The sequence below is a fragment of the Pinus tabuliformis genome, chromosome 8, assembly GCF_031772625.1.
Source record: "Pinus tabuliformis cultivar Carrire ecotype Pingquan chromosome 8, CPIR1, whole genome shotgun sequence".
NCBI lineage: Eukaryota > Viridiplantae > Streptophyta > Pinopsida > Pinales > Pinaceae > Pinus > Pinus tabuliformis.
In genome coordinates this window covers 156,331,969-156,347,519 of record NC_142294.1, presented here as the reverse complement: position 1 = coordinate 156,347,519, position 15,551 = coordinate 156,331,969, and the positions used below count along the sequence as shown (strand labels likewise).

The window sequence follows — 15,551 nt, the reverse complement described above, 5'->3', positions numbered from 1 at the left end:
TGACAAGTGCTCATGGGCAGTGTTATTGAAGGACAAATCTCTGGTCCTTCCCCAAAGAATCATTTTCAAACAATGGGTGTTTAAAATCTCGAGTTTCAAATGATCCAAACCTTCTTATTTACAGCAGTGAATGATTGTACAAACATGTTCTATATCTCAAAAGGTGAAGCATTCTCATCTAGGTTAATAAAACCAGGCCACTTCTTCCAGGTGAGGCTTGGGGATCATCTGTTTGATCATCATTAAGACTAGGCCAAATGTGCTGAGGATTTCAACAGCTCCTATGGCAAATTCTTTCCAGTGCTCCAGCGTTTGTACCAACAACAGTATAATGATTTCCATGGACAAAATAACCACAAAGATCATAACCTGTTTTCATTGTACAGGGATGAGAACTGTACCTTGTATGCCGTAGAATCAGTCAAATTCTTGGATATAATGAAAACATAGTACAACAGATGTGTTATTGATACCCTCAAATCTCCAACTAAAAACATAAACAAGTTGTTCAAACTCTATGACAACTTGAGGGATAACAAGCACAACACTCCAAGCCAACCTATGTTCCCATAGTCCATCAAATGCTCCAATAGTGTCATCCTGCCAACCAGTGACATGTGGTGATGAAAATCACAAGTGTACATCTCATACAAAATGAGGGGTAATGCAGCACATGTCAGATGAAGCACTCTTAAGCAATGTTGCAAACATCGACATTGGGATAAAATCGGCAAGGGTCTAAAAAACCAAAAAATCGTAAAAATCACGAAAATATCGGTAAAAGTCGGCAAACATTGGCAAAATTAAAATACCACCAAAATATTGGTCAAAATTGGCAAACATCTACTCGGCCAAGAAATCGCAAAATCAGGATAAAATCGCAATAAAATCGGGATGTTTGCAATGCTGCTCTTAAGCATGGCTTAAACACTTTCAGAGTAACTTTGAAAGCTAACATTCCTCACCATATGCAAGTCAACCGGATTGTTCAACTATTGATTTGTAGGGACCAAATCTTGCACCTCCATTCAATCTTCCAATAATGATATGTCAAAGTTGAATCCATTACTTCTAATGATTACTCTTCCACTGCATTGTGGAAAACATATCATACACCATTCGTTCAAAACTTCAATAGGAACCACATCCTGCACCTAAGTCGTTGAATTGGTGAGAATGGGAATAGGAGCAGAGGGTGGGAGCTAGAAGTGAGACAATGGAGGGCCAATGCTTCTAGAATGCTTCAATCCCATTTTTGGGGAATTGGCTATAATATATATATGGGCCAATTCCCCAAAAATGGGATTGAAGCATTCTAGAAGCATTTTTTATAATATATATATTATAAAAAATGCTTCTAGAATGCTTCAATCCCATTTTTGGGGAATTGGCCCTCCATGTGTTATATATATATATAACACATTTAGAATAAATGTTGAAAAGTGGAATTTTTTATAATATATATATATATAAAAAATGGGATTGAAGCATTCTAGAAGCATTTTTTATAATATGTATATATATATATATATATATATAAAAAATGCTTCTAGAATGCTTCAATCCCATTTTTGGGGAATTGGCCCTCCATGTGTTATATATATATATATATAACACATTTAGAATAAATGTTGAAAAGTGGCAGCTCAGTAGGTCCTTCTCCATGGTTTGATGTCTATAATTGGGGGAACAGTAAGTTGTCTCTCCAAATGTACTTTTTTATATAAAGTGAGTTTATATTCTTAAAGTGATTTTTTGTACTTTATAAAGTATATTTAAGTGGGTGACTTAAAGTGCATCTAATAAATATTAAAGTGTATTTAATATGAGAGGTTAAATGTGAGCCCTTGATCTAATCAAATCACAGGCATTGAAAAAGTCGGTTAGATTGGTTAGGGTTAGGTCAATGAGAAATAAAAAACAAAAAGACATTTAGAGAGACGAGAAGAAATTAATGTGTGATACACATCTGAGATAAAAGAGATAAAGCAGTGAAGAAGAGTGTGAGAAAGTTCAGTGTGTGATACACATCTGTGTGAAAAGAGAGAAAGCAGTGAAGAACAGTGTGAGAAAGTTCAGCAGAAACAAGGCACGAATCCCAAGAAAGTGAGCCGTACAGCAACAGCAGCAAGGGCACAAAAATTGAGGCAGTCAAAGGGCAATGTTTTTCGGGCAGAAGGCACTGTTTTCAAGGAAGAGGGTTGGCTGATTGTGAGATAAGTCTGATTATTAATTGCTGCTTATTTCTGCTGATTGTATCATTCTTCTGACAAGTGCTAAAGAATAAAAATCTTTTCTCTCGGTTTTGCCCTATTGAAGTTTTGCCCTGGGATTGGCCCTAAATTACTGTGTTGTTGGCCCTGGGGAAGTCATCTCAGACTCAGAGTTAGTGCGGATAGCCTTAAAAGGCTTCATCAAGGAGTGGGATGTCTTTGTGAAATGTGTGGTGGGTCAAGAAAAACTTCCAAACTGGAGCCGGTTGTGAGATGACTTTACTCAAGAAGAGATCCGAGAGGGTTCTCTAAGTAAACATCAAGTGAAAGCAGAAGGTGTTGATGAAGAGAATGTAGCTCTTGCAGCAAAGGGCAAAGGCAAAGGAAAGATGAAGGGGAGTGGGGGATCTGATTCTAAGGAGAAAGACATCATAACAGTCAGGTGCTTTGCTTGTAACCAATATGGTCACTATGCTAGTCAGTGCCCTAACAAGAAGGGGAAGAAGGGGGAAGCTAGTCTGGTGGCAGCTTTGGCTGCAGTGAATGACTTTGCAAATAAGTTCGAGAAGGAATTCTCCTTGGTGTCTCATCTTTCGAGTAGCAGCGTCGCTGAGTGCGAGAACACTGGAGTTTGGCTTGTGGATAGCAGGGCATTGCGCCACATGACAGGAACTAGGCCTATGTTCTTGAGTATGACAAGTATCGACTCAGACATGCATGTTGTACGTGGGGCTAGCACCACACATACAGTGAGGGGGGCTGGTTACATGAGGTTCCAGTTGGAGTCAAGAGGATATCTAGAGGGTGACCACGTGTTATGGGTACCAGAGCTGTGAGCAAATCTTCTCTCCATGGCAGCTTTGGAGGATGATGAATATGTTGTCCTATGTTGTGATGGACAAGTGATGATTTATCCGATGGGAGAGAGTGTGGATACGGCAAGAGTTATTGGCATCTGTGTGGGCAAGATGTACAAGCTAGCAGATCATCCTATGGATGGTAAGTCCGGTTGGATCTCATGCTTAGTGGTAGTGCCAAAGGCAACTAGAGGAGAGGATACTTCTAGCTCAATCAAGAGACCGTCACGGTTCAAGATGATGGTGGAGGATGCTCAGGGTGCGAGAGAGGAGTCTCCTAGGAGCATAGGAGACTGGGAAAGGCCGGGAAAGGTAGCAGGACAAGCTCTAGTGTCAGAGGGAGCTTCTATGGTAGACAATGTGATGGGTTTGCATAGAGATCCTGGTGGTGGAAGGACATCCCTCGCTAAGAGGGAGTGTTGAGAAGTGGTAGCTTGGTAGGTCCTTCTCCATGGTTTGATGTCTATCATGGGGAGGGACATTAAGTTGTCTCTCGAGTCTCTATATGTATTTTTTGATATAAAGTGAGTTTATATTCTTAAAGTGATTTTTTGTACTTTATAAACTTAAAGTGTACTTAAGTGGGTGAATTAAAGTGCATTTAATAAATATTGAACTGTATTTAATATGAGAGGTTAAATGTGAGCCCTTGATCTAATCAAATCACAGCCATTGAAAAAGTTGGTTAGATTGGTTAGGGTTAGATCAATGAGAAATAAAGTACAAAAAGACATTTAGAAAGAAGAGAAGAAATTAATGTGTGATACACATCTGAGAGAAAAGAGAGCAAGCAGAGAAGAAGAGTGAGAAAGTTCAGCAGAAACAAGGCACAAATCCCAAGAAAGTGAGCCATACAGCAACAGCAGCAAGGGCACAAAAATTGAGGCAGTCAGAGGGCACTGTTTTTCAAGCAGAAGGCACTGTTTTCAAGGAAGAGGGTTGGATGATTGTGAGATAAGTCTGTTTATTAATTGCTGGTTGTTTCTGCTAATTGTATCATTCTTCTGACAACTGCTAAAGAATAAAAATGTTTTCTTTGGGTTTTCCCCTGTTGGGGTTTTGCCCTGGGCTTGGCCCTAAATTACTGCGTGTTGTCTACTGTTAGTTTCTCTCCGCTGCAAGTACTTAATGACGTGTGTTTCTGCTTATAAAAGCACTGTTGAAATATTGAGTTAAATATTTTCGCTGTTGGGATTTTATTGAAGTCAAAAATCTGTGGTCATTAAGTGTTTGAGAAAAGTGCTAAGAGAACTATTGAATTTTTGTCCAGTTTTTCTTCAGTAAAAAATAAAAAAACATGCAAAATGCCAACCCGATGACATAAAATCTTAAAACATTGATTTTGTGCTATTTGTAGATGAATTATACATTTTTAAGATGCTAGCAATATAATTCATGGTAGCTTAATCGTTAGAGCATTGAAAATTTAGCACACAAATAACATCAATCAACTAGGCACCAATAATATTGGAATCAAGAGCAATAAAGCACCAATTCCCCAAAAAAACTAGGAATGGAGCAACTTGAAAGCATGTTTTAATATATATATATATATATAACATGCAAAGTGCCAGCTCAATGGCAAAAAATAAGAAAACTTTGAGTTTTCAGTACTTGTAGACAAATATTGCATTTTAAAGAAGCTCCAAATGTAATCCATAGTAGATTAATCATTACAGTTTCAACCATTTAGCATACAGACAACATCAATCAGCCATAAGTCAATTGGGTTTATCCCGGGTGGGGTTGGGAGAAATGATTGGGATCCTCCCCACCCAAGTTCAATTCCCGCAAGTGACATGATGAACTTTAATGTAATGGGCGGAATATGTATATTCCTTATATGGAATATGTATATGGAATATATGGATATTTATCTGTTTAAAAAAAACATCAATCAGTCATACAACAATTACAATTTCTAACATCAGCCTTAAGCTTAAATTTCGAAACATAATCGTTAACGTATGTCGTCATCATCTAATAGATAATGTCAACCACAAAATGAAATAGGTCGTTTGACATCATGAGAAAAGAGTTATAATAATCAATCAACTGTCATATAATAACTACAAAATAGCTCGTGTACCAAATTTATAAAATAGATATTAGAAACTAAAAACACTAAGCTAGCTAAAGTAGTAAAGTTTATGACAAATTAAGCAATGAAAAAACAGAAGCAATTCATTATCGTAATTCTACTATCTAGTTAGTTGTCTTCCTGCCATGAGCAACTTCTGCTCTAAGTTCCTATGATCTGATACTAGGTGTACCTTAATGAACAATGGGCGGGCACCACGAAAAGAAATAAGCCATCTAACATCATAACCAAAGAGTTATAATATGTGTTGATTTGGGGTAGCATCAGATGTGTCTACCCAGAGAGGCGAAAGCACATGAGATCTCCAATACCCAGAAATGGTTTGGGCAGATTCTAAGCAGTTTGGAAGATATTAAAATAATTAATATTTTTAATGGAGTCCCTAAATCTAAACTTAGGGAAAATAAAATATTAATGTGAATTAATATAAAATTGTGTTAGAAGGGTCCAAAAGTCATGGATCAAGCCAAAGTTAATCTTAGCCGTTGATTAAGGACTTAATCTTGGCCATTGAATTGTCAATGAGAAAATTATAAGAGGAGACTTGAGGGTCACTTGGAGAACACACCAGTAGATCAAAATTTCGATTTTCTGGGGCAGGGTTTGCTGAGGAAGTCGAGAGAGTGATCAGAGTTGCAGTTGAAGGGTAGTGAATACAGAAACAGAGAGGCAGAGATAGTACCGGGAGGATCAGCGCAAAAGCCAAGAGAGAGGGACGCAGAGCCAGCCAAAGGTTCACATAAAGCCAGCCAGGGCTCACGCAAAGCCAGCCAGGAGCTGCGCAGTGCCTCAGAGAGTCAGCGTGGGCGACGCGGAGACTCTAAGGGCTGATGCAATGCCTCCAAAGGCTGACGAAGGGCGAGATAGGGTGACATTGGGCAGACGCTGGGCCAGAAAGGGCTAACACAGTCTCTAGATGCTGATGTTGGGGTTTTCGTGGGGCAGATTGGAGCTGGGAGCTGTCGGAGTGTTTATTCGAGGGGGTTTCAGCTAGAAAATCTGTCTCCGAAGGAGAGGTACTACTGCCGAGATTATTCTCTGTTGGGTGAGCCGGTTTTGGCACCCAAATTGTATTCTGAAACTACTTAATAATTAAAACCTTCAAATAGCTGCACCAGTTTTCCCGCATTGGGTTTTTCCGTGGACATTGGTCCAAAAACAACGGTGTCACTTGTGTACTTGTTTTGTTTCCTTCAATTGATGATCTGTAATGTGTTGAGCATGTACTTGTATTTATTTTCAGTATTTACATGGTAAATAACTTGTTAATTAATCATAACAAGTAGGCCGAAATAAATCAGAAAAGTACATGAAGGGTTTCTAACAGTCAGACTTAGAAATTCCAACATGGTATCAAAGCGTGGTTGCAGATCATAGGAGAACTGAGAACATCAGCCAAGCAAAACAGCAGCAGCAGAAAACAGTTGTCCCGAGTGATAGAAGTTGTTCCTAGCAAAGAAGCAGCAAGGAAGGGGTGACGCAGTGCCTACGTCATCAAGTTTGAGCCGGAAGAGGATCAGCGCAGTGGCGGAGGGGAGCAGACTCGACCTACGTAGTGCCCGATCATCTTTCTCAGTCGAGAAGGATTGACGCCCGTGGCCAGGAGGTGCAGATTTTGCTAGTGTCGGGATTGCGCAGAGCCTAGAAGCTCTAACCTTTAGGTTGCTGGGGCTTAGGAGGTTGTGGGTAAGTTGGAGAGTGACGCTGGTGGGGTACTGTAGTCAGAACAGTACCTAACAAGGCAAGACCAAGGAGGAGGGAGTTGCTGTCAAGGATTTCTAGCCAAGAAATCGGGATCAGTGGTGCAGCTGCACTAAGGATCGAAGTGGGGGCATCTCGACATTGGCAGAGGAGTTTCCAGGAGGGAAATCAAAGCTCAGAGGGAGTCACACCGAGAACTTTCAAGAGGGAAGTAGAGGAGCAGCGAGATGGTAGTGAACGAGGTAAGAGACTAGGACAGACTGGACGAAGCCTCAAACTTCATAGTCTGGAAGGTCAGAATCTTATTCGTTCTAGACAGGAACCGTCTCAAGCACTTCACCTTGAGGACAATAGCGGTCCCAGTTGACCCGACTGATAACGATAAGTACAAGGATGCAATGGCGAGGGCTAAGAGCATCATCCTTGACGGGGTCAAGGACCATGTAGTACCACATATTGTCGAGAAAAATATGGCAAATGAGATGTGGGGGGCCCTAAACAAATTGTATCAGCATACTTCCGTGCAGAGGAAGATGCTACTAGAAAATCAGTTGCGATCATACCAAACGCAAAGGGAGAACAGATCGACAGCTTCCTCGATCGATTGAAGGAGATCCGAGATCAGCTGACTTCCATAGGGGGCACGCTGGATCAAGAATTGATGGTGAGAACAGCCCTGAACACAGTGTCAAAATACTGGGAGGTGTTTGTCCAGAGCATACTGGGCAGGGCGACCCTTCCAGATTGGAAGGAAATGTGGGCGGCTCTTCACCAAGAAGAGATCAGAAGGCTAAGTAAGGCAGTAAGTAGTGGCAAGGGGATCAGAATCAAGAAGGAGGAAGAAGAGGATGTTGCCCTAGCATCTCAGGGAAAGCAGGAGAAACGGAAGAAGAAGGACCTCTCCAAGGTCAAATGCTTCAACTGTAGGGAGCTGGGTCACTATGCGAACCAGTGTCCAAGGAAGAAGAGCAAGGGAGAGGCTTCCGAGACCAAGGTTGCGCCAGCAAGGGTGGAGAAGGAAGTGGAGACAGATGATGACTGTGCCATGAGTGCTCACACGCCACTTGAGCGGAAGTAGGGAGACATCGAGTTGTAGTCAAACGGACTACAGGCGATGAGGGGCAAGATTCTCGAGGTACCCAGCCTCTTGGATTATACCTTGCTAAGGGAGCCCCGAAGAGGAGTAGCAGTACTGGCGAATGTCAGTGGAGACGGATGCGGATAGAGTGATAGAGGGAGCTACAGTGTAGGATTCCCAGGACAACATGAGGCAGCAGTGCAAGATGCATAGAGTTGTTGCAGCAGCACAAAGGTTAGAGAGGGAGCACTTGTCAGCGACAGAGCAAGTTTCAGCGTCGAGGGTGTCTCTAGCCTAATAGAGATGTCAGAGTTGGGAGGATCAGTTACTTACTTCTCAGTAACTGAGTTGCAGTGCAGCAGTTAGCAGTGGCAGTGCTATGGGCAGCACGATGCAGCATGATGAGAGGGGATGCAGTGCAGATGTAGCAGTGGCAGTGGCAGGGCCATAGGCAGCAGCACGGATGCAGAGGGAGCTGCCATACAAATGCAGCAGTGGCAGTGGCAGGGCCATGGGTAGCAGTACATGATGCAGCAGTGCAAATGATGTTGGGCAGCAGGCCGAGCATCAGCGCAGGGACCAATGCCGAATAATCAGGGTGATACTCAATGAGGAGTAGTACTAGAGCACATTCCTCGCTAAGAGGGAGTGTTGATTTAGGGTAGCATCGGATGTGCTCTAGCCACGAAAATTGGTGGAGAGGCTAAAGCACATGAGATCTCCAATAACCAGAAATGGTTTGGGCAGATTCTAAACAGTTTGGGAGATATTAAAATAATTAACATTTTTAATGGAGTCCTTAAGTCTAAACCTAGGGAACATAAAATATTAATGTGAATTCATATAAAACTATGTTAGAAGGGTCCAAAGGTCATGGATCAAGCCAGAGTTAATCTTAGTCGTTGATTAGGGACTTAATCTCGGCCGTTGAATTGTCAACGAGAAAATTATAAGAGGAGGCTTGAGGGTCACTTGGAGAACACACCGAGTTGATCAAGATTTCGATTTTCTGGGGCAGGGTTTGCTGAGGAAGTCGAAAGAGTGATCAGAGTTGCAACTGAGGGGCAGTGAATACAAAAGCAGAGAGGCAGAGATAGTACCAGGAGGATCAGCGTAGAAGCTGGGAGAGAGGGACGCAGAGCCAGCCAGAGGTTCACGCAAAGCCAACCAGGGCTCACGCAGAGGCAGCCAGGAGCTGCGCAGTGCCTCAGAGAGCCAGCGTGGGTGACGCAGAGGCTCTAAGGGTTGACGCAGTGCCTCTAGAGGCTGACGCAGGGCGAGCTAGGGTGACGTTGGGCAGACGCTGGGCCAGAAAGGGCTGACGCAGTCCCTAGAGGCTGACGTTGGGGTTTTTGTGGGGCAGATTGGAGCTGGGAGTTGTCGGAGTGTTTATCCGGGGTTTCAACCAGAATATATGTCTCCGAAGGAGAGGTACTACTGCCGAGATTATTCTTTGTTGGGTGAGCCAATTTTGGCACCCATATTGTATTCTGAAACTACTTAATAATTAAAACCCTCAGATAGTTGCATCGGTTTTCCCGCATTGGGTTTTTTTGGGGACATTGGTCCAAAAACAACGATGTCACTTGTGTGCTTGTTTTGTTTCCTTCAGTTCATGATCTGTAATGTGTTGAGCATGTACTTGTATCTATTTTCAGTATTTACATAATAAATAACTTGTTAATTAATCATAACAAGTAGGCAGAAATAAATTAGAAAATTACATGAAGGGTTTCTAACAGTCAGACTTCGAATTCCAACATGGTATCAGAGCGTGGTTGCAAATCACAAGAGAACTGAGGACATCAGCTGAGCAGAGAAGCAGCAGCAGAAAATAGTTGTCCCGAGTGACAGAAGTTGTTCCTAGCAGAGAAGCAGCAAGGAAGGGGTGACGCAGTGCCTGCGTCATCAAGTTTGAGCCGGGAAGAGGATCAGCGCAGTGGCAGAGGGGATCAAACTCAACCTACGTAGTGCCCGATCATCTTTCTCAGTCAGGAAGGATTGACACCCGTGGCCAGGAAGTGCGGATTTTACTGGTGCTGGGATTGCGCAGAGCCTAGAAGCTCTAAATTCAGGTTGTTGGGGCTTAGAAGGCTGTGGGTAAGTTGCAGAGTGAAGCTGGTGAGGTACTGGAATCAGAACAGTACCTAACAGGGCAAGACCAAGGAGGAGGGAGTTGCTGCCGAGGATTTCTAGCCAAGAAATCTGGATCAATGGTGCAACTGCACTAAGGATCGGAGTGGGGGCATCTCGACATTGGTAGAGGGGTTTCCAGGAAGGAAATCGAGGCTCAGAGGGAGTCACACCGAGAACTTCCAGGAGGGAAGTAGAGGAGCAGCGAGATGGCAGTGAACGGGGTAAGAGACCAAGATAGACTGGACGGAGCCTCAAACTTCGTAGTCTGGAAGGCCAGAATCTTATCCATTCTAGACAAGAACCATCTCAAGCACTTCGCCTTGAGGACAATGGCGAGGGCTAAGAGCATCATCCTTTACGGGGTCAAGGACCATGTAGTACCACATATTGCCGAGAAGAATACGGCAAATGAAATGTGCGAGGCCCTAAACAAATTGTATCAACATACTTCCATGCAGAGGAAGATGCTACTAAAAACTCAATTGCAATCATACCAGAGGCAGAAGGGAGAACAGATCAACAGCTTCCTCGGTCGATTGAAGGAGATCCAAATTTAGCTGACTTCCATAAGGGCCACGCCGAATCAAGAATTGATGGTGAGAAGTTGAGAACAGCCCTGAACACAGTCTCAGAAGACCGAGAGGTGTTTGTCCAGAGCATACTGGGCAGGGCGACCCTCCCAGATTGGGAGGAAATGTGGGCGGCTCTTCGCCAAGAAGAGATCAGAAGGCTAAGCAAGGCAGGAAGCAGTGGCAAGGGGATCATAATCAAGGAGGAAGAAGAGGATGTTGCCCTAGCATCTGAGGCAAAGTAGGAGAAACGGAAGAAGGACCTCTCCAAGGTCAAATGCTTCAACCGTGGGGAACTGGGTCACTACGCGAGCTAGTGTCCGAGGAAGAAGAGGAAGGGAGAGGCTTCCGAGACCAAGGTTGCGCCAGCAAGGGCGGAGAAGGAAGTGGAGACAGATGATGACTGTGCCATGAGTGCTCACACGCCACTTGAGCGAAAGTGGGGAGACATCGAGCTGTAGTCAAACGAACTACAGGTGTGAGGGGCACAATTCTCGAGGTACCCAGCCTTTTGGATTATACCTTGCTACGGGAGCCCCGAAGAGGAGTTGCAGTACTAGCGGACGTCAATAGAGACGGATGCGGATGGAGTGATAAAGGGAGCTACAGTGCAGGATTCCCAGGACAGTGTGAGGCAACAGTGCGAGATGCATAGAGTTGTTGCAACAGCGCAGAGGTCAGAGAGGAAGCACTTGTCAGCGACAGAGGGAGTTTCAGCATTAAGGGTGTCTCTAGCCTAACAGAGATGTCAGAGTAAGGAGGATCAGTTACTTACTTCTCAGTAACTGAGTTGTAGTGCAGCAGTTAACAGTGGCAGTGGCAGGGCCATAGGCAGCAGCACGGATGCAAAGGGAGTTGCCGTACAGATGCAGCGGTGGCAGTGGCAAGGCCATGGGTAGCAGTACATGATGCAGCAGTGCAAAGGATGTTGGGCAGCAGGCCTAGCATCAGCACAGGGACCAATGTCAGATGATCAGAGTGATGCTCAGTGAGGAGTATTACTAGAGCACAGTCCTTGCTAAGAGGGAGTGTTGATTTGGGTAGCATCGGATGTGCTCTAGCCACGAAAATTGGTGGAGAGGCTAAAGCACACGAGATCTCCAATACCCATAAATGGTTTGGGCAAATTCTAAACAGATTGGGAGATATTAAAATAATTAATATTTTTAATGGAGTCCCTAGGTCTAAACTTAGAGAAAATAAAATATTAATGTGAATTAATATAAAACTGTGTTAGAAGGATCCAAAAGTCATGGATCAAGCCAGAGTTAATCTTAGCCGTTGATTAGGAACTTAATCTCGGCCGTTGAATTGTCAACGAGAAAATTATAAGAGGAGGTTTGGGGGTCACTTGGAGAACACACCGAGTTGATCAAGATTTCGATTTTCTGGGGCAGGGTTTGCTGAGGAAGTCGAAAGAGTGATCAGAGTTGCAGCTGAGGGGCAGTGAATACAGAAGCAGAGAGGCAGAGATAGTACCAGGAGGATCAACGCAGAATCCGGGAGAGAGGGACGCAGAGCCAACCAGAGGTTCACGCAAAGCCAGCCAGGGCTCACGTAGAGGCAGCCAGGAGCTGCGCAGTGCCTCAGAGAGCCAACGTGGGTGACGCAGAGGCTCTAAGGGCTGACGTAGTGCCTCTAGAGGCTGACGCAGGGTGAGCTAGGGTGACGTTGGGCAGACGCTGGGCCAGAAAGGGCTGACGCAGTCCCTAGAGGCAACCGCTGGGGTTTTCATGGGGCAAATTGGAGTTGGGAGCTGTCGGAGTGTTTATCCGAGGTTTCAACCGGAATATCTGTCTCCGAAGGAGAGGTACTACTGCCAAGATTATTCTCTGTTGGGTGAGCCGGTTTTGGCACCCAGATTGTATTTTGAAACTGCTTAATAATTGAAACCCTCAAATAGCTGCACCCGTTTTCCCACATTGAGTTTTTCCGGGGACATTGGTCCAAAAACAACGATGTCACTTGTGCGCTTGTTTTGTTTCCTTTAGTTGATGATCTGTAATGTGTTGAGCATGTACTTGTATTTATTTTCAGTATTTACATGGTAAATAACTTGTTAATTAATCATAACAAGTAGGCAGAAATAAATCAGAAAAGTACATGAAGGGTTTCTAACAGTTAGACTTAGAAATTCCAACAATATGCAATCAATTGTCATATAATAATTACAAAATAGGTCATGTGCCCAATTTATAGAAGAGACATCAAAAAGTAAAACACGAAAGCTTACAACAAGTTCAGAGATGAAAAAAGAGAAATAATTCATTACTATAATTCTGCTATCTATTTGGTTGTCTTCTTGCCATAGGCAACTTCTTCTCTAAGTTACTATGATATAATAGTAGGTGTATCCTAATAAGCATTGGGACAAGCACCATCATGAACTACATGGCCCAACATGGCTGTGAACGTCCTACATACCAAAAAATTTGTGGAATAAATCCTTTTTGAAAAGAATACTTAACTTCTGTCACTCACTAAGTTTCAACTCATTAATTCAATTTGTTTCCAATACATATTGTTTTATACTGGGCCATTCGACATACATTTTTGAGTAGCCAAACCCAGAAAATGCAATTATCGTGTTGAACCTTGTGTAGTAATTATGTATCTAAGCTCATTACTAGCATATGTTCTCTAAGCATTTTCTAGATTCAATTTACAAGAGGTCAAATACTATGTTTTGATCCCATAATTCTCATGAATGTCAGTGTGAATGTAGTTCTCTCTCCTATTTAATTAAGTCATGTACACACATAATGTTCCTTAATTAATTTTGTCTCGTTGTGATTTCCAATCTTGTAATTTATGGTGCATTCACTTGCAAGAGGCTGCATTCATAACAACCCCATAATGCAAAGTTTATTTTTTCTTGTGTTTTAGGTGTAGTAAGATGGTTTTCGCTATATATTGTGTATAACTCCTTATGCCAATTCATGTTTGCAACCTTTTTCCCTTTGTAAAGAGATAATAGCCTCCTATTTGCGATCTTGCATACTTGACTTGCCTCTACACCATTGCGGCATACTACCTTCAAAGGTAAATGGATTCCATTGCACATATTTTTTCCATCTGCTATGAGCAAAAACCTCTTTAGCTCAAGAATTGGTACTGTGTATTAAAATTATTTCTTTGTCTAAAAGGAGATAAATGAGAATAATGAAAATGCATCACAGTAATATTACAGATATAATGACCACATGTTAATGAATTTCACAAGTGTAATGGAAAACAATTCTATCTCCACAAAAAGTCCCAATTAATAAAAGAAAACATGTCCCAAACACCAGGAGGTAGGTTTTGTGGTAAAGCACATCATGGTTGCAATATACCTACTAAATGGTTAAAAACTCATTTATGCTGAAAGTCAATGTAAATTATTTTTTAACATAAAAATTTGAAGTAGAGAGTTCTAAGGATTGTGCGCTGACCTTGTCATATGCAAATGCATTTTCTCGAAGAATGTGTCGAGCAACTATTGGATCTGAAACCACTACAAATGATTTTGGCCCAAATGCAAGCTTGTACACAGAACCATGCTGCCAGTACCAATTCAATGAAATGAACAACTCAAAATTTGTCTCCAATATTTGGGAAATAATACATATTTCTTTATCAAGCTAGATTCCTCTTTTACCTTTTTCGGGGTCGAAAAGAGTTAAACCAAGAACAATAACTTCCAACCAATGCTACAGCAGAATGAATGGGATCAAAGTTCAAACGTATTGAGATGAAAAATATAGCAAAACATGGTCAACAAGACCAATAACTAAAATTTCGAATTTCCAAAATTCCCAAATAAACCAATAGATAGATCCTATATTGCAATTTGAAAAGTCAAGAACATTTGTCAAAACACTACTTTCATAAGGTAGGAAATGCAAGTCATTTCAAAAATTTGTGCCTTGCATATTTGAAATTGGGACGGGGCAAAGTAATAGAAGATACCTGCAAACAACTATATCTTTTGCTAATAACCAATATTACAAGCATTAATCGTGTTGTACTTCCTATGTTGGAGGTTAGACATAAAAGCATGCAGATAAAACATCTCCTAACCAAAAAAACAAGCCAAAATGAAATTCCTTATTATAAAACAAATTGTGCTAGCCTCACAACTGTGATATATGATTTTCTGTGAGTTAACAGATTGTGAAAATTATTCAACCACAATAACACTGGGATTCTAAAATGATCTGCTACAGAAACTAGAACCTCCTATAGAAAACCCATTTCTGGAAACTGGAAAAAGTTATATTGCAAGTGCCATGAGTTTAAATGATATCATCACTTTTATCAGATGTACATTCAAAGAATTTAAATATCCCCTCTTCAAAGTCTTGGCCACAAGATGACCTTTTATTACGAGCATTTCATGCAGTTACAAGATGGTCTCATTGTCTATCCTAGCCACATTCAGTTTCATTGGCTTCACAACCTTATGACATCACTTGGCCAGTTCCAAGTTAGCTCCGAGATCGAAACAAACCACATCCCATCGTTTCAGAGGATCTATCAATTATTCCATCTCCAAGAGATCAGGTCTAAGGAGCACTCTATCTTCAAATGTCCCATGAACTATGACATGCAAGGAAGGCTCCACTACTTGTTTTGGGACTTGAGAGTTTCCTTGCAACATTCTTTTGCTACCCCAATTAGAGATGCCTGGCTTTATAGATTCAGGAGGTGATCGCCACATCTAAGAGACTTTGCATGGCCTTTCCAAACTCAATGTTGTTGGGCTCATTGCTTCTTTCATTCTATCCCGACTACTAAAGGCATTAAGCGTCAAACAAACTTCTCAACCTTAGAGATTTTTGGTGGAAGATTTGTAAGACAACAACCTTCCTCCCACCCAATCAGCAAACATTCCACCTCTACAAGACCTCGGAG

The 15,551-nt window shown here is 42.2% G+C and overlaps 1 protein-coding gene across 1 annotated transcript in view; it reads right to left on the bottom strand.

The window, feature by feature from the left end:
• Positions 1–15,551, bottom strand: part of CYP97B3 (cytochrome P450, family 97, subfamily B, polypeptide 3) — a 374,464-nt gene that overhangs the window by 322,841 nt on the left and 36,072 nt on the right. The window contains exon 3 of the mRNA XM_089371882.1: positions 14,090–14,197. Coding sequence (XP_089228008.1) covers positions 14,090–14,197 — 108 coding nt within the window. The remainder of the gene's footprint in view (positions 1–14,089; positions 14,198–15,551) is intronic.